The sequence below is a fragment of the Cololabis saira genome, chromosome 14 (assembly GCF_033807715.1).
Source record: "Cololabis saira isolate AMF1-May2022 chromosome 14, fColSai1.1, whole genome shotgun sequence".
NCBI lineage: Eukaryota > Metazoa > Chordata > Actinopteri > Beloniformes > Belonidae > Cololabis > Cololabis saira.
Genome location: NC_084600.1, coordinates 1719425 through 1744782, shown reverse-complemented (window position 1 = coordinate 1744782; position 25358 = coordinate 1719425). Strand labels below are relative to the sequence as shown.

The window sequence follows — 25358 nt, the reverse complement described above, 5'->3', positions numbered from 1 at the left end:
CAAGAAATCAATCAGGCAGCTGCAGCTGATCCAGAACGCTGCCACCAGAGTCCTTACAAACACCAGGAAACTGGACCATATTACACCAGGAAACTGGACCATATTACACCAGTCATGAAATCACTACACTACTGCTGGTCTACAAAGACCTGAATGGTCTTGGACCAAAATACATGCTGGATCTGTTAGTTCCTATGAAGCTCTCAGACCCCTGAGGTTCATCTGGATCTGTTAGTTCCTATGAAGCTCCCAGACCCCTGAGCTTCATCTGGATCTGGTTTGTTGTGGTTCCAGAACCAGAACCAAGCAAGGTGAGGCAGCGTTCAGTTATTCTGCTCCTCACCGGTGGAACAAACTTCCTGTAGACCTGAGGTCTGCTGCAACTGTAGATCCTTTAAATCAGGCCTAAAAACATTACTGTTTACTGAAGCGTACTCCTAAATTAAATACTTGCTGCTGTCCTTATTTTTAACAACTTTTTTATTTTACCTCTTTTCTTATCATTTTATTTCATTTTATTTGTTATTTAAGCGTACTCTTAAATTAAATATTGAGATGTGTACCTGCTGGACTCTACTGCCCTTACTTTTACCTCTTTTCTTATCATTTTATTTCATTTTATTTGTTATTTACTGTTTAATTGTGTCTTTCCGCTTTTAATGTTGATGTAAAGCACTTTGAATTACCTTGTTTTGAATTGTGCTATACAAATAAACTTGCCCTGCCTTGTATCTAGTAGAACTATTGAATGTTGAAAGGAGCAGGAACAGTTCATCTTATTGACTACCTGCATTCAAAACCCACCAGAGGCCATTATTCTCCCCGAGGCGGTTGTTTACTGTGAATCCTCTGTTATTTGTCGCCCCCTGGACGAGCGGCCACCTTTGCTGCTCATCATTCACCTGCATCACATGTGTTTGGTCCTGCAGAGGTGAGCCAGCGCTTCCCCACCACCCATCCCAACGGCAGACAGATCATGCTGTCCTACCTGCTGCCGTGGCTCAGCAACATCGAGCTGGTGGACAACGGCCTGCTGCCCCCGGCCTCCAGCCCCTGCACGCCGGAGGAGGAGGCCCGCGGCCAGGCCCAGGGCATGTGCTCCAGCCTGAGGGGCAGCGGCTGGGGCTCCCTGCAGGCCACGTCGCTGGTGCTCAACAACCTCATGTTCATGACGGCTAAGGTACGGAGTCTGTTCATGTTCATGACTGCTAAGGTACGGAGTCTGTTCATGTTCATGACTGCTAAGGTACGAGCTGCCTGTTCATGTTCATGACAGGATCCTGCAGATCCAAGCCTTCCTCATGACCCCGACCCCAGCCCTGACATACAACCTGCTTTTCTTTTCTGTATATTGTTGATACGGATATAATTAAATACATTTTGATTATTGTTTTATTTTTTTATTATTTTTTTTTTGTACATTAAAAAAAAAACAACACTTCATGAGAAGTTTAAGACAACAAAACAAATAATTTACATGTGCCAAAAAAGGAAGAAGTGTAAACTTATAAAGTCCTACCTCCATTCACTGATCATTTAACCTATATTTATAAATATTCACACACTGTACTCACTGTGCTATATTATATTATATATTATATTATAATGAAATAGAGTTTAGGGGGTAGGATTTAATACATTTTTACTTCTTCCTACTCCTTTTTGAGCATGTTAATTATGATGGATGCATGTTTTTATTCATATTTTTGTCTTTTTGTTTTCTTATTTACATTTATTTATTATTGATTATTATTGTTTTGTTTTGTTTTCACTACTTTTTCATGTTCGAAATAAAATTTCAATTCAATTCAACTCAACCTTCTTTTTCCCATCACCAGTACGGAGACGAGGTTCCGGGGCCAGAGATTGAGAATGCGTGGAACGCTCTGGTGTCCAACGAGAGGTGGATGAACAACCTGCGGATCACCCTGCAGTTCCTGATCAGCCTGTGTGGCGTCAGCAGTGACACCACGCTGCTGCCCTATGTAAGTACGCTGCAACCAAACACATACACAGCAACGGACACCAATGGTAGCGCCTCCCTCATTAACGGCGTGTGTTTTAGATCAAGAAGGTGGTGATCTACCTGTGTCGCAACAACACCATCCAGACGATGGAGGAGCTGCTGTTTGAGCTGCAGCAGACGGACCCGGTCAACCCCGTGGTGCTGCACTGTGACAACCCTCCCTTCTACCGCTTTGCTGCCAGCAACAAGGCCTCCACCTCCCAGACCGGTGAGGCCAGCTCAGTCTGCAACCTTCATCTTCATTGTAGCTTGACCCAAAGACTAAACTAAAACTAGAATTGAAACAGGCTGACAGAAACAACACTAGTGATCTCAGAGCAATTTTTTTAAACTGTGCTGAATTTATTAGAAAATAAAATGGTGTAAACCTGTGCCATGTTTTCCGTGCAGGCACGACCTCCAGCAGCAACACAGTGGTCGCTGGCCAGGACATCGTGCTGGATCTGGAAGACAACAAGATGGTCAGAGAGAATGAAGAGCGGTAAGTATTTATTTATTTATGTATTTATGTATTTATGTATTTATGTATTTATTTATTTATTTATTTATTTAATATCAAAGTTAAATGTGCACTGTACAACATGAAGGCACTCACAACAAGTAATCAAGTAAAGCAGAGAGGAAAACTACAGTGGCGATGAATAACTGAAACATTGTAAAGAATTCAAATAAAAAGATTCTGAAAATGGATATCCGGACGTCCCTTTAAGAAAATGAACAATAAATAACAGGAATTCTTAAAACAGTAAGCGTGCAGAGGCAGACATGTGCGTTTTTACAAGCGTCTTAAACATCTAAGTCGCTAGCGAACGTTTAATGGAGAGTTCCTGAGACAGAATCTTTGCTGGTGATCGGCCTCCATCAAAAAACTGAATTATGGTCGTATAGACTGAGAAGTCTGGTGAGAGTAAGGACACATGTTCGGGTTATAGAAACAGAAAAGATCATCTAAACCCATGAGGACCCATAAGGACTAGGGATGGGAATTGATACGATTTCTACGATTCCAATTCCATTTTTGATTCCGCTTAACGATTCGGTTCTTTATCGATTCCCTTATCGATTTTCATTTGGAAAAAAAGGACAACAATGAGGCAAATGGCGTTAATATGATAGGCACTGTTCGTTAGTTAATTAGTTACCAGCAATATTATTAGCTAAGTACTACCTAAAGTTGCTGCTGCTGCTGCTGGGCTGAGAATTATTGACATTAGTCCAGAGTGGATCGAAAACGCGACATTCATTGATTGTTATTGCTGCTGTGTACACTAATGTTTTTGCATGTTGGTAGTATTTCTTCCCTTTGACGAAATATTCACTTAGCAAGTATTTCAAGTTGCCCTGTTGTCTCTTTTTTACTGAAATGTAACCAGACTTTTGAGCGTTTGTATTGCTTGGGCGCCGTGTTTACTATTGACTGCTGGCTTAGGCAACGTGTCTAAAGACATCGTTCTTTCCCACTGGAATCGAAAAGGGAATCTGCAAACGATTCCAAGGAATTGTAACACTGGGAACCGGTTCCGAACAAGAACCGGTTCCGAACAAGAACCGGTTCTCGATTTCCATCCTTAATAAGGACCCATAAGGACCCTGGGTGACACGGGTGTCAACTCTGCCTTTTAATGTTCTGGAAAGTTCCCAACACATACTGTACCCCTCTTTGTCGTGCCACTGCGTCTGTGTTATCCACCCCGTGGTTTTCCTTCAGAGCTAGAACTGGTTTAAGGCTGGTTTAGTTCTGAACCCGCTCAGAAGTGTCATTTATATGACACTTCTGTCATATAAATATGCCGTATTTAAGCCGCATCCGCTCTATTTAAAAAAAAAGATATGCAAGCCGCAGATATTTATGTTGTTAGATTAGATATTTACTACATGTACAGAAGGATTTTGAACTGTAAATGATGTACATGTTTGTACCTAAATAGATCCTTTCCTAACAGTGTCTTTTAACACGACAGCAACTTTGCTGATTAAAACGGGACAGAACCAAGAGAAAATAACCAGTATTTATTTATCTATTTATCTGTTTGAAATCTGCTTCTACCTACTTCTATCTTTTTAAGAAGAAGTAGCGTATTCTTCTTTGCATTTATTTTGTCTTAGTTTTGCATGGTTGAAAACTATGAAAAAACTAGCGGCTTATAGTCCAGAAAATACGGTATGTATATTGGAAAATAGCTGCGTGGGCTGTCGGAGTAGGAGCACTTTTAAACGTCAGCGGTCCCTCAGACGTGTCAGACATCGTGTCACCTACACTAATGTATTTACAGAAAAGTATAATGGAGAAAGTATAAAGTGAATGTTGCTCGTGTCACGTGTTTGTTCCAGGAGGGCGAGGGCTCACAACAGACTGGAGTCCCGCTACAGCAACAGCTCCGGAGGCTCCTACGAGGATGAGAAAAGTAAGATGCTCCTCATGACGATGCAAAAAAGATCTGCTGGACTTCAGCACGCACCACACACACATACAGGGAGGGACGGAGAGATTTATCTCTACAACATTCTTGTTTATCATCAGTCCGCGATGTTTAGCACTTTAGCTTGAGACTTTATTGTTAAAGTGGTAAACAACCAAGTATGAAGGAATTTCCGTTTGTCTGATGAAGCACTTTGAAGAAGGAAATGTGTTTGTTGGTGATGCCAGTGGTTTCCAGACCTGAGACGGTTATAACACACACCTACCAAAAACAACTGAGCTTTTTATTTATGATCCTGTTGATTTTATTTTTTCAGTAGTTTTTCAGCAGAACAAGAGGACATTTCCAGGTGTTTGAGGTGAATGTGACACGTGTATTTTCATCTCTTAATCTCGTAGCTGACCCCCTCCCACCGTACGCCGGGTGGCTGCTGAGCGTTCTGGAGAACAACCGTCCTCAGCCGCTGCCCATGCCGGTGAACGGAGGCTGCTGGGCCCCGCTGGTGGACTACCTCCCTGAAACCATCACCCCCCGGGGGCCCCTGCACAGGTGCTGCAGGAAACACCCATCACACACACAGTCTGCTCTGTAGGGACCTGAAAACACACAGTTATGGAGCTTTTCCACCAGCAACTACTCGGCTCTACTCGACTCGGCCTGGTTTCTTTTCCATAACAAAAGCAAAAGTAGGAGGTTGGAAGAAGCTGCTGTGACGTATTTGATTGCGTGATCTAAACGGAGAAGAAAACACTAAAGATGTAGAACCTGGAGGAGATGATAGATGTGCTGCTGGGTCTGTGGCTTGTGTTTGATATCAAGTTAAAAAATGAGAGTGAGAGAAGCTTCAAGCGGCTACGCTTTCTTTTTCGTTTGTTTGTCTCGGTGCTGCTGAAAAGTCAGCTGGAGCCGTGAGCAGCTATGAAGTGACAGAGCTCCTGGTAGATCTGGTCGTTCCTTATCGCCCGTCTAGATCCCTTTTTAATTCTCTCCTCAGCACCAGGTTTATGAACATCTGCAACTCAGAGTTGGATCATCAAACAGACTTTTGCTGCCATTGCCTGTTGAATAAAATGAACAAGAATCCGTCAGAGTCTCTTTCTCTGATTTCCTCCTCCTGACTCAGACGTCTGACTCCAACCCCCCGACCAATCAGTGGTCTGTATTGTGATGATGTCAGATACAGCCGACTCAGCAGCTTAAAACCTCGGCAGAATAGTTACAGAAAAAGTATCTACTCGGCACGTTATGGCGCTTTTGCATTAGTACCGCCTTAACTCGGTTCTACCCGCCACAGCCCCGTTTTGCGCTTTCGCACTAGGGCTGAGACGGGTAGAGCCGCTACAAGTCGATACTTTTTTCTGTAACCATTTCAGTGAGGTTCTATACGGGGCTGAGCAGGGACTATTTCTGACGTCACCACCCTCCGCGCCAGTGATTGGTCGGGGGGCGGGGCCGTCATCACCCTCCACACCTCTGATTGGTCGGGGCCGGGGGGTCAGACATTTGAATCTGGAAGCGGGAGTCAGCGCGAGAGCGACCCGCGGCTCGCGGCGATTTTATTATAAAGCGCAAAGCGTCTGTTTGGTGATCCAACTCTGAGGTGCAGATGTTCATAAACCTGGTGACTGACGAGAGAATTAAAAAAGGGATGTAGACGGGCTGTTTTACTCTCAGCCGCTCGCGGCTCCAGCTGATTTCTCATCAGCGCCGACATGAACAAAGAGGTTGCGCAATCGAGTACGTCACAGCAGCTTCACCCCAACCTGCACACTTCTCCCCTGGCTGTGGAAAAACAAAGAGTAGAGGCGGGTAAAGGCGTGAAGAGCCGAGTCGGGCCGAGTAAGTCCTAGTGCAAAAGTGCCATTAGACCCCTAGTGGAAAAGAACCAAACCGAGTCAAGTCAGGCTGAGTAGGTACTAGTGGAAAAGCGCCATTAGAACAGTGATGTAACTATTCTTGGAGTCACCAAAGCAGCTATTCTTCCACATGACCTTATCACACTTGTTGCAGATGATCTGATAAACTTGCTATGTGGAGAAGGCTTAATAGCAGGGATTTACTGCATTATCGTCTCTGTTTCTCTGGAAACCTTCATGACTAAATGACATCACGTGACAGAGGAAGAATCTTCCCCCGGCCAGACAGCAACACAGATGCAAAGCTGAGACTTAAGTGACGTTCCCTGAGTAACAGATGCACCTGAATAAAACTGCTTGCTCCTTTCATCTGCTGATCCTGTACATATTTGATGATACATCCCCTGGAGCAGCTTGCTCGGGCTTGGACCTAAGCTTTGACGTACGGAGAGAAGCCTCGCTCCACTCAGTGCTTCTTTATATAGCCCTTTACAGCCACCTCTAGGTGAGCCAAAGTGCTTTACAGAATAAAACATACAGAAATACAACATACAATCATAAGACAGAGCAAAAAATAAATAGAATAAAAGAAAAAGAGTAAAAAGTGTCACCACACTGCTGGAGGGGGGGGCAATTGAAAAGGCTCGGTCCCCCCAGCGCTTGAACTTTGACCTGGGAACCTCCAACAACAGTTGGTTTGAGGATCTCAGCCCTGCCAGGCTCACACACCGTTAAAAGCTCTGATAAATAGGGGGGGCAAGGGCGTTGAGGGCTTTAAAAACAAACATTAAAAGTTTAAAATCCATTCTAAAATGGACAGGAAGCCAGTGGAGTGAATAGAGGACCGGAGTAATGAGCTCACGTCTTTTAGTGTCAGTTAAAAGACGGGCAGATGCATTCTGCACTAGTTGAAGGCTAAAAGAGGACTTGGAGACGCCAACATGTAGTGCATTACAATATTCTAATCTCCAGCTGATTAGAGCGTGAACAGCTTTCTCCACGTCGTGATGATTTAAAAAAGATTTCACTTTGGCTAGGAGGTGTAACGGGTAAAAACTTGTCCTAACGACATTATCAACTTGTCTGTCAAATTTGAAAAAACTATCAAAAATCACACCCAGGTTTCTGACATGAGGACTGTCTCAGAAAATTAGAATATTGTGATTTTCTGTAATGCAATTACAAAAACAAAAATGTCATACATTCTGGATTCATTACAAATCAACTGAAATATTGCAAGCCTTTTATTATTTTAATATTGCTGATCATGGCTTACAGTTTAAGAAAACTCAAATATCCTATCTCAAAAAATTTGAATATTCTGTGAATCTTAATCTTAAACTGTAAGCCATAATCAGCAATATTAAAATAATAAAAGGCTTGCAATATTTCAGTTGATTTGTAATGAATCCAGAATGTATGACATTTTTGTTTTTTTAATTGCATTACAGAAAATAAAGAACTTTATCACAATATTGTAATTTTCTGAGACAGTCCTGTAGTGCATTACAATAGTCTAATCGTGAGCTGATTAGAGCGTGAACAGCTTTCTCCACGTCGTGACGATTTAAAAAACATTTTACTTTGGCTAGGAGGCTTAACTGATAAAAACTTGTCCTAACGACATTATCAACTTGTCTGTCAAATTTGAAAAAACCATCAAAAATCACACCCAGATTTCTGACATAAGGACTGAAAGACGAGGCCCTAAAGCTAGTCGTCACGGCAAATAGCAAAATACTGTAAAAGCAAATACTGCCTGTTTTATTGAGTGTTGTTGTGTGTCTGGGCCCTCAGGTGTAACATTGCTGTTATCTTTATGACTGAAATGGTGGTGGACCACAGCGTGAGAGAAGACTGGGCTCTGCACCTGCCGCTGCTGCTCAACGCTCTCTTCCTGGGTAGGTGTGCACGGCAAACGCCACACAAGCATGCTCGTTACTGGAAATCAAAAAGATAAGATCAGAGATGAACATTCCGTCGGTCTAAACAACGTGTTTTCACACTCACCTGCACAAAAAGGTAACCCTGGGGCGTGTGCCGTCTGCTGAGCTTTATCTGCACAGACATGCACCTCAGGACAGGTTGTTCTCTGCTGTCGCCCCGCACACATTCCCACACCTGCAGATACGAGCCGCCCCCGTCAGCTGGGTAGCCATGCGTTATGCATATTCTGCATATTCTGCATATTCAGCATACTAGCTGTTACGATCGGGCCACTCGGTGTCGTCCCGTCTTTGTTACCGTGCGCTCGGCTTTGTCTCAAAGTCCGTGCTCTATTGTCTTCTGGATTCTTTACTGACATGATAAAAGCAGAGATGTTGTTTTCCTAACGCCTTTATTATCATCATAAGCAGCAGATATGGACCCAGGGACTGGCGTTGTCAAGGCAACCAAGACAGACCAACAAACACTTGTGTAGAGGACAGTGACTACGTTTCCATGCAGTCAAAATTCGGGTTATTGCTAATATTCCGGTTACTGAAACATTTGGAATATTCCGTTTACATGGTAATTAATCATTTGGGATATCTGGATCAAACCAGCGACGCACGGAGAACGTGATGACACAATTCTCGTCATTTCTGCTTCTTCTTCCTGTATCCAAATTTAAAACAAATGCTGCTTCACGCAACTTTTCTCTCACCTTCTTGTAAATCTTCTATCCCGGTACTTTCTACCGTCTACAAATGCAGAAATGTTCATATCCTTCATTACATTTATGAAGTGATTAGTCTCCTCCTGGTCTTGCGTTTCTCCGTATTTATAAGAACTTCCTGGACTCAAAAGACCAGGATTCCTTGTGAACAGAACATGAGCAGAAAACTAATTCATGTTCCGTTTGATGGGGATATTCCGTTAGGCGTTTACATGACCCAATATTCAGGTTTTAAAAGGAGTAACCCAGGGATCACATTCGGGTTTTTAAAAACCTGACAATGAGCAAATTCCGGTTATTCAAAGGGGTTATTGGTTTTTACATGGCCGTGCAAATTCAGGTTATTGCCAATATTCAGGTTTTAAAAGGGTTATTGATGCATGGAAACGCAGTCTATGTTTCTATGCATCAATAACCCTTTTCTAACCGGAATATTAGCAATAACCCGGTTTTGCACGTCCATTTAAACACCAATAACCCCTTTGAATAACCGGAATTTGCTCATATTCTGGTTTTTAAAAACCTGAATATGACCCCTGGGTTACTCCTTTTTTAAAAAATTGGGTCATGTAAACGCCTAACTGGATTTCCCCATCAAACGGAACATGAATTAGTTTTCTACACATGCTCTGTTCACAAGGAATCCTGGTCTTTTGAGTCCAGGAAGTTCTTATAAATACGGAGAAACCAAGACCAGGAGGAGACTAATCACTTCATAAATGTAATGAAGGATATGAACATTTCTGCATTTGTAGACGGTAGAAAGTACCGGGATAGAAGATTTACAAGAAGGTGAGCGAAGCAGGATTTGTAGGAACACCAGACCAGATCAAGCACCACTGGAAGACGCTGAAAAAGGAGAACTACAGGGACAAGAAACAAAACCACTTCTACTGGGCTGTTCATTATCCACCGTGCTGCTGTTATTATTGTTGTTTTGGATTTGGATACAAGAAGAAGAAGCAGAAATGACGGGAATTGCGTCATGATGTTCTCCGTGCGTCGCTGGTTTGATCCAGATATCCCAAATGATTAATTACCATGTAAACAGGGATAACCCTGTTTGCTCACGCATGGGAACGGATTATTCCCAATGTTTCAGTAACCGGAATATTGACCTCTCAGTCTGCTATTTGCTCCTTCGTGTGTGTGCTGAATGCTGATTCCCTCTCTTCCTCTGCAGGTTTGGACCACTACAGACCTGAGGTCTATGAGCACAGCAAACGTCTGCTTCTTCACCTCCTCATCGCTCTGTCCTGCAACAACAACTTCCAGGTCAGATGGGAGCCCTATCTGTTTCACACCAGTTTAGCTGTAATATTGATTTGATTTGATTTGATTTGATTTGATTTGATTTGATTTGATTTGATTTGATTTGATTTGATTTGATTTGATTTGATTTGATTTGATTTGATTTGAAGATTTTGTTTCGAACATGCACGATAAAAAAAAAGAGTACAAAAAAGTAAAAAAAAAAACAGAATACAAAAATACATACATATAGTCAAAATCAAACAAATCAAGGCAAACAAAAGAAAACAAAACCAATGCCCAGCGTTTAGTTGTGCTACTATGTATGTATGTAATAATAGAAGTAATTATAATGCATAGTATTACATTATCATTACTTTACCATAATACTACAATATAATAGAGAACAATAGACAGCAATGGTATAACAATATACTTGAATAAATAAGAGTAGATATGCTATATACTGTATACTGGTTCATATATTTACCTCCAATTATATATATAAAAATTACTATAAATCTATATAGCGACATATCTACATATAACTATAAATCAGTATATATTAATAGAGATATAGATACACAAATACTCTACGTATAATACAACTTAATACATCCATATACATACCTACATATAACATATCTATATCCATAATATACATCTATATATCCACATATATGAATACATGTTACTCTGTTATATATTGTATATTCTGTTACTAGGTAACTGAACTCTTGTGTGTTTGCAGGTAATAGCCTCAGTTCTGATGCTGACGAGGGAGATCAGCGACAACAAGACCCTCACCATCAAGTCCAGCTACCACACAGAGTACCAGCACTCAAGTAAAATACACTTTATTTGTTATTGTTGCTTGTAAATACCTTAAATTATTGTTTGACAGTTGTTTTCAATCAAGTGATTATGAAAAAATTCAATTCAATTTAATTCAAATCAATTAAATTTTATTCATACAGTGTCTATTACAACAGAAGTTGTCTCTAGGATCTTTCCAGAGACCAGAACATAAACCCCCGAGCAATTATTACATAAACAACGGCAGGTAAAAACTCCCCTAGTGGGAGAAAAACCTTAAGCCAAACAGTGGCAAGAAAAACTCCCCTTTAGGAGGAAGAAACCTGGACCAGGACCTGGATCATAAGGGGGTAGAAACCTGGACCAGGACCTGGATCATAAGGGGGTAGAAACCTGGACCAGGACCTGGATCATAAGGGGGAAACTCCTGCTGAAGACCAGCTGGACAGAGCAGGAAACAATGAAGAACACCATCAAATAATGTATATTTTCTAAATAGTTTACCTGTACTCTGTCATGGTGTTCCCTTAGATGCGCCGGACTTCCTGCGAGAGTGGCAGGCGTCTCCCGTGGTGGATTCAGGGCTCAGTTCCACCTCCAACTCGTCCTCCGCCAGCCTGGGCGGCGGCAGCACTGCAGGCAGCGTCGGGAATCTGCCTCTCGTTACCCCCGACGACCTGGAGGATCTGGAGGATGCTCCCAACGAGACGGACGAGAAGACAAACAAGCTCATCGAGTTCCTCTCCACCAGGTAAACCCAGCGCGGACGGGCTCTTGTGCAGTTGGAGGTGATGCGTTTGTGGGAGTGAAATGTTGATTGTAAGTCGGCGTGTGTGCTGTGAACACATTGAGTGCTTGTGTAACTTGTGCGTGGTGTTACGGTGGCGGGTATACAGTGCCTGGAGTACTGTGTTGTCGTTGCTCAGAGCGTTGGGTCCGCTGTGGGCGCATGAAGACATCACCCCTAAAAACCCCAACTCCAAGAGCACGGAGCAGCTGAGCAACTTCCTCCGACACGTCGTCTCCGTCTTCAAGGAATCCAAATCTGGTGAGGAGCCACTCATATCCGGGTTTTTCACAGAAATGTTAGAGACGACGTACAACTTCAGGAAATACGGCTCGCTGTTGATTTACAGGACTGTCTCAAAAAATTTGAAAATTGTGATTTATATAAAATAAAATAAATAAATAAAGTTCTTTATTTGCTGTAATGTAATTAAAAAAACAAAAATTTCATACATTCTGGATTCATTACAAATCAACTGAAATATTGCAAGCCTTTTATTATTTTAATATTGCTGATTATGGTTTACAGTTTAAGATTAAGATTCCCAGAATATTTTAATATTTTGAGATAAGATATTTGAGTTTTCTTAAGCTGTAAGCCATGATCAGCTATATTAAAATAATAAAAGGCTTGCAATATTTCAGTTGATTTGTAATGAATCCAGAATGTATGACATTTTTGCATTACAGAAAATAAAGATAAATATTAATATACACAATATTCATATTTTCTGAAACAGTCCTGTATATTAAGCCAAAGAATGCAAATCAAAAACATTGCATTTAAAAGAATAATAAAAGCCAGTTTGACGAAGAAATATCATGATAATTGTTAAGTTAGGTGGGTTTTCTTTTTTTCTCTCTCTCTTTTTTTAGCACCATTGTCGTATTTTTTTTTCTTTGAATCAAAAAAGAATACGACTACGGTATTTTCTGGACTATAAGCCGCTACTTTTTTCATAGGTTTTGATCCATGCAGCTTATACAAAGGTGTGGCTATTGTGTGGATTTTTCTTCCACCGCTCGGGGCGCTCTAACCGGAATTAAAGACTAAGACAAAATAAATGCAAAGAAGAATACGCTACTTCTTCTTTAGCAGATAGAAGTAGAAGCAGATTTCAAACAGATAAATAGATAAATAAATACCGGTTATTTTCTCTTGGTTCTGTCCCGTTTTAATCAGCAAAGTTAGGAACTGTTAGGAAAGGATCTATTTAGGTACAAACATGTTCATCATTTACATTTGACAATCGTTCTGTACATGTAGTAAATATCTAATCTAACAACAGAAATATCTGCGGCTTGCATATCTTTTTTTTTTTTTTTTAAATAGAGCGGATGTGGCTTATAGTCCAGAAAATACAGTATCTGTGTTTGACGACAGCTATTTGGTTTTATTTTATAACTTTGTTTTTTATTATGTTTATTGGAAAGTGTTTTTTTAATTGCGTAATTTGTAATTTATTGTAGTTTTTTTTTATTATTACATTAATTGAAATTTGATTTCTTAGGAAAAAGGGACAGATAAAATAAGCTTAGTCTTCTCACTATTCCCTGTCATTCAAGGAAGGAGATTGGTTGTAATTATATTGAACTGTTTTGTTTTTCTTTTAATGAATGAAATAAAGAAAAATGAATGAATGAATGAATATCCAAATGAACCGGCCTGACTGGTGCGTGTGGATTGTGTTTTTGTGGCAGACTTCCACCTGGAGCAGCAGCTGAGCGACGTGGCCCTGCAGACGGCTCTGTGCAGCTCCTCCCGCCACTACGCCGGCCGCTCCTTCCAGATCTTCAGGGCCCTCAAACAGCCCATCAACAACCACGCCGTCTCCGACCTGGTGTCCCGGCTGGTGGAGGTGGTGGGGGAACACGGAGACGAGGTGCAGGTGAGAGACCGATCAAGGAGGAGCGAGCCGAGAACGTAAACGATGTTGGAGACGTTCCCGTGTGACTGCAGGCGTTTGGGTTGCAGGGCTACGTGATGGAGGTGCTGCTGACGATGGAGTCGGTGGTCGTCAATCTAGCAGAGTGTCTAAAGAACAGTGACCTCATAGCAGCTCTCACCAGGTACTCCAGGGGTTTCTACTCATTTCTTTAAGAAAAGTGTCCAGTATATAAAGATACACATGTCCAAAAAACTGTTATTATAGTAAATATGTTGATATGTGAGGAATTGCCAGCCTTTGTGTTCAGTGCTCTCATGTAGAGCCCTGCTATAGTGGGACTGTTTTCTTCATCCCGCTCCTGCTGAATTTCTGACCATTACCACCCGCAGTGTTTATATCCTCCCGCCCGCATCCTCAAAACTCTGAGAATTCATGCACAATAATAGAGATGCATTGGTTTTGTGTCTTCTCCCATCCCGCAAGAGAAATGTCCAGACAAATCTATCTGATTTAATGTTAACATGATCATTGTGGAGCTTGATGGATAATTGACAGTTCATAGACACCTGACTGAAATTTAGATGCAAATCCATCATTGTCATCATCACACAAGCTATTTCACCTTTCGTCCACGGATCAATTATGTGATTGAGGTTATCGCAATGAGAGTAGCTGTGAGTGGCTCAAATAACACTAATAAATAACATAAAACAAACAAAGTTAACGAATGGAACAAATTAATTTAACAAATGAATCACTTGGCCATTACATTACTGTGGAGGAAGAGAATGTTGCTGACCAACTGAGGTTCCAATCCCCGTCTCTCTTCCAAGATGCGATAACAATCAATGAATGTCGCATTTTCCATCCGCTCCGGACCAACGTCAGTACCAGTAATTCTCAACCCAGCAGCAGCAGCAGCAACGTTAGCATGTCCTTGGATAATAATACTGCAGGTAACTAATTAACTAACAAAGACTGCCTATCATATTAGCAGCATTTGCGTCATTGTTGTCCTTTTTTCCCCAAATGAGAATCGATAAGGGAATCGATAAAGAACCGAATCGTTAAGCAGAATCAAAAATTGAATTGGAATCGTAAAGAATCGTATCAATTCTCTCTTCCAAGATGCGCCACAGACACTAAACTCAGTTTCTCCAAATATCCTACTTGCTTTGCTTCGTCTTTGTTTTGTAAAGACATTGTTTGAGGTTCTTTTCCACCTCATTGATTTCCATCTTGTCACTAGACTACATCCCGATCCCACAGTGATTTTTTTTAGCCGCCCGCAGCAAAGTTCAAACCGCCCGCTCCCGCAATCCCAATGCAGCCCTCCACTCCCATGTCTGTTTCCGAGGGAATTGGTGCAAAGAAAGTATAAAAAGTTTGTACTTCCCATAGGACTTCCTCGCCAGACTTTGTGATGAACGACAAAGTGCTGAACAGAAAGAGCACGGGTCAGCTGAACTTCCCCGGCCCGGGCTTCCCCGGCCTGTCCTCCCAGCGCCACCAGCGCTCCTACTCCGTCCCCAAGAAGTTTGGCGAGTGTGGGAATCTGTCGAGTGACCCGCCCCGCAGCGCCACTCTGGACCGAATGCAGGCAAGAGCTCCGTCTTCTCCATCATTCCCTGGTTTCATCCCTGTGGGAGCGTAGTGTTTCTATCCTGCTCTCACCCGTGCAGGCTCTGAGCAGCCACGGCCTCGCCCGCAAGGCCCGGACCCCGGGATCCTGCTCCTCATCCACCAACCGCATCGACCCCAGCGTCCTGTCGGACCCCGCACACGTCTCCCATCCTTCCACCATACTCGCCACAGTTTTCTGGGTGGCCGTGTCACTGATGGAGTCAGACTTTGAGTTTGAATACCAGATGTCTCTCCGCCTCGTTCACAAGCTGCTGTCCAAGGTACGGGAGACCAAACCCTCTACACATCTGAAAACCAAACTGTCAAATCAGGAGGATGCAAACATTAACTCAAGCATTTGTTGAGCTTTTTTGCTTTAAGAGTTAAAGTAAGCCTCCGTATACTTTGTACAAGTGAATGGCAAGAATAGATATGACATTTAACTGAAGCGGATTTATGTATCATGTATCTTGTGCATATTAAAATAAATTATAAATACTAAAGGACCATCTTTACGGACGAGTATTAGGGCCAGGCAGGAGGAAAAAATAAAAATAATATTTTGGAGCAGGAAGATTTTTTTTTCATTATGCACAGAAAAAAGTGGAAATGTCGAGAAAAAAGTCGAAATTTCATGAATAAAGATTTGAAACACATATCACACATATGCCTCTGCATAACTTCTGCAGAGTTGTCAGTCGCTCTAACTGAATTTGATGGAAGAGGAGACATTCACACTTTATTCACCAAATTATATTTCAACTTTATTCTCGAAATTTCAACTTTATTCTTGAAATTGTATTTCAACATTAATCTCGACACTTCAACTTTTTTCTCAACATTTCGACTTTTTTCTCGAAGTGCACAAGAAAAAAAATCTTCCCCTCTCAAATATTTTTTAAGAGGAGAAAAATAAAAATATTTTAGAGGAAGATTTTTTTTTCAAGAAAAAAGTCGAAATGTCGAGAAAAAAGTTGAAATGTCGAGATTAATGTTGAAGTACAATTTCGAGAAAAAAGTGGAAATGTTGAGAAAAAAGTGGAAATGTTTAGAAAAAAGTCAAAATTTCGTGAATAAAGTCGAAATGTTGAGAAAAAAGTGGAAATGTCGAAAAAAAAGTGGAAATGTTGAGAAAAAAGGTGAAATGTTGAGAAAAAAGGCGAAATTTCATTGAAATTCATGAAATTTCGACTTTTTTCTCGAAATTGTATTTCAACAATCTCGACATTTCGACTTTTTTCTCGACATTTCGTCTTTTTTCTCGAAGTGCACAATAAAAAAAAATCTTCCACTCTCAAATTTTTTTTCTCTTGCCTGACCCAAGTACTCTTCCGTACCATCTTATATTTGTACATGTGATAAAAGACTTTGCTGTTATTCTGCAGGTGCCGTTAGACCGAGCGGAGAACCGCGAGCGTCTGGAGAAGCTGCAGGCTCAGCTGGGATGGAGCGGCTTCTCTGGGATCCAGCAGCTTCTGCTGAAAGGTTTCACCTCCCAGACCACGTCCGACCTCACCTTACAACTGTTCTGCCAGCTCACGCCGGTCTCCCGCGTGCCTGTGGTCGACATCTCCCAGTCTATAGGTGGGCGCTGTGCAGCTCAGGCTGCTTTACTGGGTTATTGGGTTTTTCAGCGACCCCCGAGGTCTGAGCTTGTGTTTATCCCGGCTGTAAGTGACGGTCGGCCTCTGCTCCCTGCGCAGGTTTCCCTCTGAACGTGCTGTGCCTGCTGCCTCACCTGGTGCAGCACTTCGGACATCCAACACAGTTCTGTAAGGAGAGTGCTGAAAGGATTGCACAGGTACGTTGATACGTTTCCTCTTTTTCAATGATTAACTTCGTCAACACAGAAGAAATGAAAGACTCATTTGTACATTTAATGAGCAGAGAAAGACAGTGGAAACTATACAATAGGGATGGGAATCGAGAAAGTTCTTGTTCAGAACCGGTTCCCACTGTTTCGTTACAAACGATTCCCTTTTCGATTCCCGTGGGAACGAACGACGTAATCACGTACGTTGCATAACCAGCAGTCAATAGTAAACACGGCGCCCAATTGATCAAACGCTCGACAGTCCGGTAACATTTCAGTAAAAAAGACGACAACAAGACAACTTGCAATACTTGCCAAGTCAATATTTCGTCAAAGAGAGGAAATACTACCAACATGCAAAAACATTAGTGCACACAGCAGCAATAACAATCAATGAATGTCGTGTTTTCGATCCACTCTGGACTAATGTCAGTCATTCTCAACCCAGCAGCAGCAGCAGCAACATGAGCATGTCCTTGGATAATAATACTGCAGGTAACTAATTAACTAACGAACGCTGCCTATCATATTAGCATCATTTGCCTCATTGTTGTCCTTTTTTTCCAAATGAGAATCGATAAGGGAATCAATATAAGAACCGAATCCTTAAGCAGAATCAAAAATGGAATTGGAATCGTATAAATCGTATCAATTCCCATCCCTACGATAGAAGCTTGATCTGTTTTGTGTTCTTTCTCCTGATACTGTGTTCCTCGTCCCTCAGGTGTGTTTGGTGGAGAAGAACACCAAGCTGTCCCATCTGGCCCATGTGATGACGCTGTATAAGACTCGCTCGTACACGCGAGACCCGTTCTCCTGGGTCAGCGTGGTGTGCCGTTACCTCCACGAGGCTTTCTCCGACATCACGCTCAACATGGTCACCTACATGGCCGAGGTCAGTGCTGCTGCATGTGCAGGCCTCACCTTACTAGTTCCTACTTCTCATGAACTAGTTCAAAGTTCAGTTCACATAGTTTAAAAATGAACAGTTCACGTTCATAGTTCACCATTTTCACTTTGAACTAGTTCAAATTCAGTTCATCACAATATTTTTAGGTGTGAAGTACGAATGAAACACCAACTTATCCTAAAACTGTTCACTGTATACAATCATGTATTGTCTTAATGGCTTTTCAACTTTACACAGAGCCTGTAAATCTCCAACATTGTAGTCAGGGGGGGGAGCAGGGGTCCCAGCCCAGGGGGGGCCAAGCATTCTAGATGGGCCCTTGTGGCCTAAACATCCCCGTTAAAACATAATCGCTAAAAAAAAAATGCCACAGATCAGCGTCTCTGACACACAACCACAGCAGCAGCAACACGGTCAGAACCTTCACATGAGGTTCTAGCACAGTGGATTTACCAGTCATTATGTCAAACCTAATTATAAGCCTAATGTAGACTTTAAGATATAAGTATCAAACTAGAGATAAAAATCATCCGGTGATGTCTATGGAAGCTCATTTCCGGCAGTAAAAGAAAAAAATAAGATGAAATCTTAGCCTTAAAAATAAAAATATCCCCACGGTAAGTCATAATTATGACATAAAAAGTCATAATTTCAACTTTTTATCTCATAATTATGACTTATCGTGGGGATATTTTTATTTTCTCACAGTGGACAGATGTTTTAACTCCACATGACGTTTCAAATGTGAAGTTGACAAGGCAGACGCTCTGACTTGTTTTCTCAGGTGGATATCATTTGAACAGAGAGGTTAGATTTTTACCGTTGGACTCTTTGGGAGACGATGTGTAAAATTCCTGCAGATAATGATAAGTGGATCATCATCTGACGTCTCTCTCTTCACTGGTCATGTAAAGATGCACCGGGCTCGGGCCACTGTTGCCATGGAGCTGGTGCCGTTGCTATGCTAGTGTGCACTGCATTGTGGGTAATGTAGTGTAAAGTCGTCGTCTTGTTGAGTATTGTGTGCCGCCCGCTAGTGAAACGAGAAGGAGGATTATTCCGTAATAATTGGACCTAAGCAGTGAAGCTGAAACTCACATAATCTGAACAGTTCAAATTCCAGTTGGTGATCTGCAGAATGAACAAGTTCACGTTCAAGTTCTTTTTATTTCCAAATATGTTGCGTTCAGTTCAACGCTCTCACAGAAATGTTCAATGAACACGTTCATTTGAACTCGTCCGTGCACAACACTGGTGTCCATAGCGACCGTTCTCCCAGATACCGCTAAAGTCACTACATGTCAAGATGGCAGGCGTCCGGGAGTCTGGAGGGTTCTCCAGTTTGCATTTAGCAATAAAACTGTCGTGCACATTCTTTTCCTAAACAATAATTGTGGCTTTACTTTGACACTGTGTGTTCCTTTCAAAGCTACTGGATAAGGGCCTGCCCAGCATGCAGCAGTCTCTGCTCCAGATCATCTACTGTCTGCTGAGCCACATGGACCTGACGGCCGTACAAGTCAAACAGTTCAACGCTGACGTCACCAAAACCATCGAGAAGTTTGTCCATGTAAGTGTCCTGCAGCACTTTGTCCTCAAGTCCTTCTGCATAGATGTGATATAAAGAATTCCCTACTGTGTCTCTTAAACTGTTTGGCCTGTGGGGCTGTAGACGATCCACTGGAAGGATGCGTTAAACATCTTGAAGCTGGTGGTGTCCCGCTCTGCCAGCCTAGTCCACCCCGTGTACAGCCACACACAAGGGGATCTGTCCAACCTGGAGGTCAGCCGGGTGTGGGACGGTTCAGCCAAGGCCCTGCCTGGGAAAACACTGGATTTCACCTTTGACATCTCTGAGGTGACAACTACTCACTGTTTCACTTCTGGCGCTTTTCCACCACCACCTACTCGGCCAGAGCCGTCTGGGAGATTTGCGAGACCCTGTGCGAAATGGCTGGGGGGGGCCCTCGTGCGCTCGCTACGCTCACGTGCGCAAAATTTTTGGGTTTTTCGGGTCGGATCGAGTGTCTATATGCGCAATTTTAACTCTCCAATTAGCAAAATACTGGATACCTTCCCCTGCCTCATCATCATCTCTTGCCTCGACGCGGGGCCCCACAACTGCTTGAGACCCGGTCGGATCTGTGATTTTTGTAACAAATTTATCAAACGAGCCTTTCAGAGAGACATTAAACTCTTCCATTTTATTTAGTTTTTTTCTTTTTTCATCCCCTGATGGAAATTTCCTGAATCTGTCTCGTTCTCTCGACATTGTGTGACAGTTTGTTCCAACTCCACCGTCTGGATCAGAGCAGCTTGTGTCTGCGCTTGGTCTAACGCCCCATAGCGCGAGGCCCCGTGCAGTCGCACGGTTCGCACACCCCTTGCGGCGGCCCTGTACTCGGCTCTACCCAACTAAGCTCAGCTCGACTCAGCTCGGCCTGGTTTCTTTTCCATAACATTTCAGCACCTGGAGCAGAAGTAGGAGGTTGGAGTGAAGCTGCTGTGATGTATTTGATTGTGTGATCTAAACGAAGAAAACAACAACACTAAAGATGTAGAACCTGGAGGAGATGATAGATGTGCTGCTGGGTCTGTGGCTTGTGTTTGATACCAAGTTAAAAAATGAGAGAGAGAGAAACTTCAAGTGGCGATGCTTTTTTTTTTTTTTGTTTGTTTGTCTCGGCGCTGCTGAAAAGTCAGCTGGAGCCGTGAGCAGCTATGAAGAGACAGAGCTCCTGGTAGATCTGGTCGTTCCTTATCACCCGTCTAGATCCCTTTTTTAATTCTCTCCTCAGCACCAGGTTTATGAACATCTGCACCTCAGAGTTGGATCATGAAACAGACTTTTGCTGCCATTGCTGGTCGGATAAAATGAACAAGAATCCGTTAGTCTCTTTCACGGATTTCCTCCTCCTGACTCAGACGTCTGACTCCAACCCCCCGACCAATCAGTGTCCTGTAGTGTGATGATGTCAGATACAGCCGACTCACTAGCTTAGAACCTCGGCAGAGTAGTTAGAGAAAAGTATCTACTCGGCACGTTAGACCCCTGGTGGAAAAGAACCAAACCGAGGCGGTTCGAGTCGGGCTGAGTAGGTACTAGTGGAAAAGCGCCATTATACTGACTGCACTACTCCATCAGTTTCACAGATAAAAAGATCATTTATTTCTCTAAAAGCTTCTGATATTGAAACAAGCGTTGTTCCCCCAGACACCGGTGATTGGGCGTCGGTTTGATGAGCTCCAGGGTTCTGGGGTTAGGGAAGGAAAGGCCAGAGCCATGGCTGTCACCCGCAGCACTTCCTCCACCTCCTCGGGATCCAACTCTAACACCATCCTGGTGCCCGTCAGCTGGAGGCGGCCTCAATCCTCCCAGGTATCACATATCTGTCACATATCTTTCACGCTTTCTGCATATTTTTCTCTCAAAATATAAGTCTTTGAGATTGGATACTAGTGTTTCTTATAAGTACATCACCAGTGATGGGATAGTTGCATCGTTTCTGATGGCCTCAGCTTGATGCATCTAGACCAGGGGTCGGCAACCCAAAATGTTGAAAGAGCCATATTGGACCAAAAACACAAAATACAAATATGTCTGGAGCCGCAAAAAATGAAAAGTCTTGTATAAGCCTTAGAACGAAGGTAACGCATGCTGCATGTAGCTATATTAGTTATAAGTGGGGGAAGATTTATTTTTTCATTATGCACTTCGAGAAAAAAGTCGAAATGTCGAGAAAAAAAGGAAAGGAAAAAGGAAGAAAAAAGAGAGAAAAAGGAAAAAAAGAAAAAAAGGAAAAAAGAAGAAAAAAAGGAAAAAAAAGGTCAAACATTTTTGAAAAAGCTCCAGGAGCCACTGGGCGGCGCTAAAGAGCCGCATGCCGACCTAGAAGAATACTTTGTCCATCCACAATATTTTGTCTTATCGAATTCATTATTCTCCATTTCTGTGCAGAAAAGTAAAATGAGCACGTTTTCAAAATAATATCCTCATTCCTGAATGTCGAAACTAAATGGTGAAGGTGTTGGGTGTAACGGAGCAGGACGTGTACGACAGCAGTATGGCAGCAGGGGGGGAAGGGGGGTGAAAGTGGGACCCCGGCAGGATCCCTGATCCCCGGGCCTCGTCTTGTGGGCCATGGTGATGGATATGTTAACTGCTGAGGACAGTTAAGAGTAGGCCTGTGTTGAAAACATTGATTTTCCGATTCTAAATCGATTCTCATATTAATTCCTAAAAATCGATTCATATGTCTAAAGATCGATTTTTTTTTTTTTTTTCATCATTACATTATAACTTTTGGTATTTTTTTGTTTATGCCCAAAAAAAGGAATGTTTTGTTGGACACAAGAATAACTGCCATGTTTCTGAATTTAAATATGTTTAAAGGTATGAAAACATTAAAGTTTTCAGTTATAATTGCATAAATTGCCTATATTTCATTACTTTATATACTGTCTGGGGGTTACATTTGCTTAAATTGCTAAAATTAAGATTCTCAAAAATTAAAAACTGAAAAAGACCGAAAATGGAACTAATAAAAACGGAATGTAATTCTGACCCACAATGTTTCTGAAAGCAGTTCTATCAGCATTCTGGGAGCTGACTGGTCCTTACAGCATCATTAGCTGCCAATACTTGCTGTTGAAACTCAATATAATACTAATATTAATATGTTGCATAACTACACAGTCATGTAATTCATTCAACCGCTCAAAAGACTGTTTTAATAACACTAACCCAAATCAATATCGGAATCGAATCAAATCTGGATAATCGATTCAGAATCTTAAGAATCGTAATTTAATCGATTCTTGACATGTGAATCGATGGCCAGCCCTGGTAAAGAGTCTCCGAGGACAGTGATATCTGCAGAAGTAGCAGGTGGAAGAAAACTTGGAGGGGGGAACTTGGAGAGAAGAATGGGGGGAGTCCCAGCCAGACGGGACACACGTCTGTAAATGGAAGACAAACAGCAGCTGAGGTTTTATACTATTCAGGAAGTTAGATAGTTGAGCTCATCTGTGCAGAGAACTGGGGAGTGAGGAAAAACGTGAAGAAAAGAGGGTGGGGCGGGTGGAGAATGGTGTCTGAAGTTGTCTGTGATAGAAGTGGAGCCGTGAGAGTAAGAGAAAGGTTAACCAGACGGGTTATCTGAGGCTGACAGACAGGATTTCCTTCGGGAGTGGCGAGGACAGATGGATGGATGGACGGATGGCTAGAGTTAGGAATGAGCACATCAGAGGATCAGCCAGCCAGGGATAGAAACCCTGGAGACAAAGTAAGAGATTGTGGATTGAGCTGGTTTGGGCTGGTAAAGAGCAGGGACAGTAGTTGGTACTAGGATGCTGGACAGGGAGCAGCCCGGCGGTAAACAAGGGTACGAGCAGAGAGGAGGGTTTTGGATGCGGTGAAAGAGGATATGCACTTAGGAGGTGTGACGGGCTCCGATGTGGCCACTCTTAAAAGGAAAAGCTGACAGAGGAGGAAGAAGAGCTTATGTGTGCTTTCTCTTTGACTGATTTTTATATTAATCCCCATCTTTCTCCATCACACAGAAAAGAACCAGAGAGAAGCTGGTGACGGTGCTGTCTCTCTGTGGACAGGAGTTTGGACTCACCAAGAACCCCTCGGTAAGAAACCTCAACTGTGATGTTCACAATGTAAAAAAAATGTACCTTTAAAAAAAGAGTTACCGTATTTTCTGGACTATAAGCTGCACCTGCATACAAGCCGCATCCGCTCTATTTAAAGAAAAAAAGATATGCAAGCCGCGGATATTTATGTTGTTAGATTAGATATTTACTACATGGAACAGAAGGATTTTGAACTGTAAATGATGTACATGTTTGTACCTAAATAGATCCTTTCCTAACAGTGTCTTTTAACACGACGGCAGTAACTTTGCTGATTAAAACGGGACTGTCAGGGGGGTGGTTTGTTGAGGACCCAAAAGCAGGAGAGCGAGAGGCAGGAGTTCCAAAAAACAGGATTTATTTGAGCAAAAAACCAAAACTAAACCAAAAGCGCTGCTGAGCAGGATCAAAAAACTTGGACCAGGAACACGAACAGGAAAACTGACGGCGAGGACATGGAGGGAGCAAACAGTACGGACCGACAGGGAGCAGGGAAAGACAAGACCAGATATACACAGGGGATAACGAGACACAGGTGCAGACAATCAGGGCAGATGGAAAACAGGCGGGGCAGAACAGAAAACACAAACTGGGGGAAATGTCAAACCCTGACAGGGACAGAACCAAGAGAAAATAACCGGTATTTATTTATCTATTTATCTGTTTGAAATCTGCTTCTACCTACTTCTATCTGCTAAAGAAGAAGTAGCGTTTTCTTCTTTGCATTTATTTTGTCTTAGTTTTGATTCTAATTCCGGTTAGTGCACCCTGAGTGGTGGAAGAAAAATCCACAGAATAGCTGCACCTTTGTATAAGCTGCATGGTTGAAAACCTGTGAAAAAAGTAGCGGCTTATAGTCCAGAAAATACGGTACATGTTCTACAGTCTGTAAATGTGTTATTTGTATATTGTTTTAAAGTTGAAACAATTGAAAGTAAACTCTGTTTGTTCCCCATGTGTCCTCAGGTGATCTTCTCCTCCTGTGGAGACCTGGATATGATGGAGGTGCGAGAGAGCGGGGTGTCGTCGGAGGAGGGCGGCACCAGAGACGACACCCTGGACGACACGGCCAGCGAGCAGCAGTTCAGAGTCTTCCGGGACTTTGACTTCCTGGACGTGGAGCTGGAGGACGGAGAGGTGAGATCCGTGCAGCGTGCACTTCACCCCCCACCTTTAGGGACCTGCTCGTCTGTCCTTCCCTGGTTTACACTCAGGGCCAGTCCCAATCCCCCCTAGTCCTACTTTTCAGTCCTACCCCTAAATTTTGCGCGTTCCCGTGAGGGTAGTGGCGTCCCAATTCCTCTTTGCATCTATGGCTAGTGGGCATATCGAGGGCTAGTGTGTATGAATCTAGCCCTTCAGAGCGAGGGATTTCAGATAATGACTCGCTGACCGAGGGCCAGAAAAATTTCCAAGAATGCTTTACGTCATCATTTGCAGACTGAATCAAACAAAAAACATGGCGGACATTTCTTATTTTTTAGTGAATAAAATCAATATTTTGAGTTATTTTCTGCATAAAAATGCGTTTTGATTATATTTCTAGCGAGAAATATATATTTTACTTTTATAATATTCACTCAGTGAATGTACATAATCACTCGCTTGCTTGTTGTTGCGTTGTATCTTCAGATCTTGCCAGAATAAAGGCTGATTTATGGTTCCGCGT

General features: G+C 42.5%; 1 protein-coding gene across 6 annotated transcripts in view; it reads left to right on the top strand.

Annotated features, from left to right (window-relative positions):
* The window catches only part of LOC133459453 (protein furry homolog), a 103618-nt gene that overhangs the window by 67274 nt on the left and 10986 nt on the right, over window positions 1-25358 (top strand). For 4 of the 6 annotated variants that reach the window (XM_061739396.1, XM_061739394.1, XM_061739393.1 and 1 more), the window contains exons 33-55: window positions 930-1180; window positions 1839-1985; window positions 2066-2234; window positions 2417-2507; window positions 4358-4431; window positions 4845-4995; window positions 8100-8203; window positions 10145-10236; window positions 10964-11057; window positions 11560-11779; window positions 11925-12076; window positions 13516-13703; window positions 13790-13884; window positions 15105-15303; window positions 15386-15607; window positions 16712-16910; window positions 17030-17127; window positions 17864-18034; window positions 19479-19619; window positions 19722-19907; window positions 21264-21428; window positions 23612-23686; window positions 24656-24826. In XM_061739396.1, the coding sequence (XP_061595380.1) occupies window positions 930-1180; window positions 1839-1985; window positions 2066-2234; window positions 2417-2507; window positions 4358-4431; window positions 4845-4995; window positions 8100-8203; window positions 10145-10236; window positions 10964-11057; window positions 11560-11779; window positions 11925-12076; window positions 13516-13703; window positions 13790-13884; window positions 15105-15303; window positions 15386-15607; window positions 16712-16910; window positions 17030-17127; window positions 17864-18034; window positions 19479-19619; window positions 19722-19907; window positions 21264-21428; window positions 23612-23686; window positions 24656-24826 (3455 nt within the window). The remainder of the gene's footprint in view (window positions 1-929; window positions 1181-1838; window positions 1986-2065; window positions 2235-2416; window positions 2508-4357; window positions 4432-4844; window positions 4996-8099; window positions 8204-10144; window positions 10237-10963; window positions 11058-11559; window positions 11780-11924; window positions 12077-13515; window positions 13704-13789; window positions 13885-15104; window positions 15304-15385; window positions 15608-16711; window positions 16911-17029; window positions 17128-17863; window positions 18035-19478; window positions 19620-19721; window positions 19908-21263; window positions 21429-23611; window positions 23687-24655; window positions 24827-25358) is intronic. The other 2 variants (XM_061739398.1, XM_061739395.1) reach the window with 1 other exon arrangement.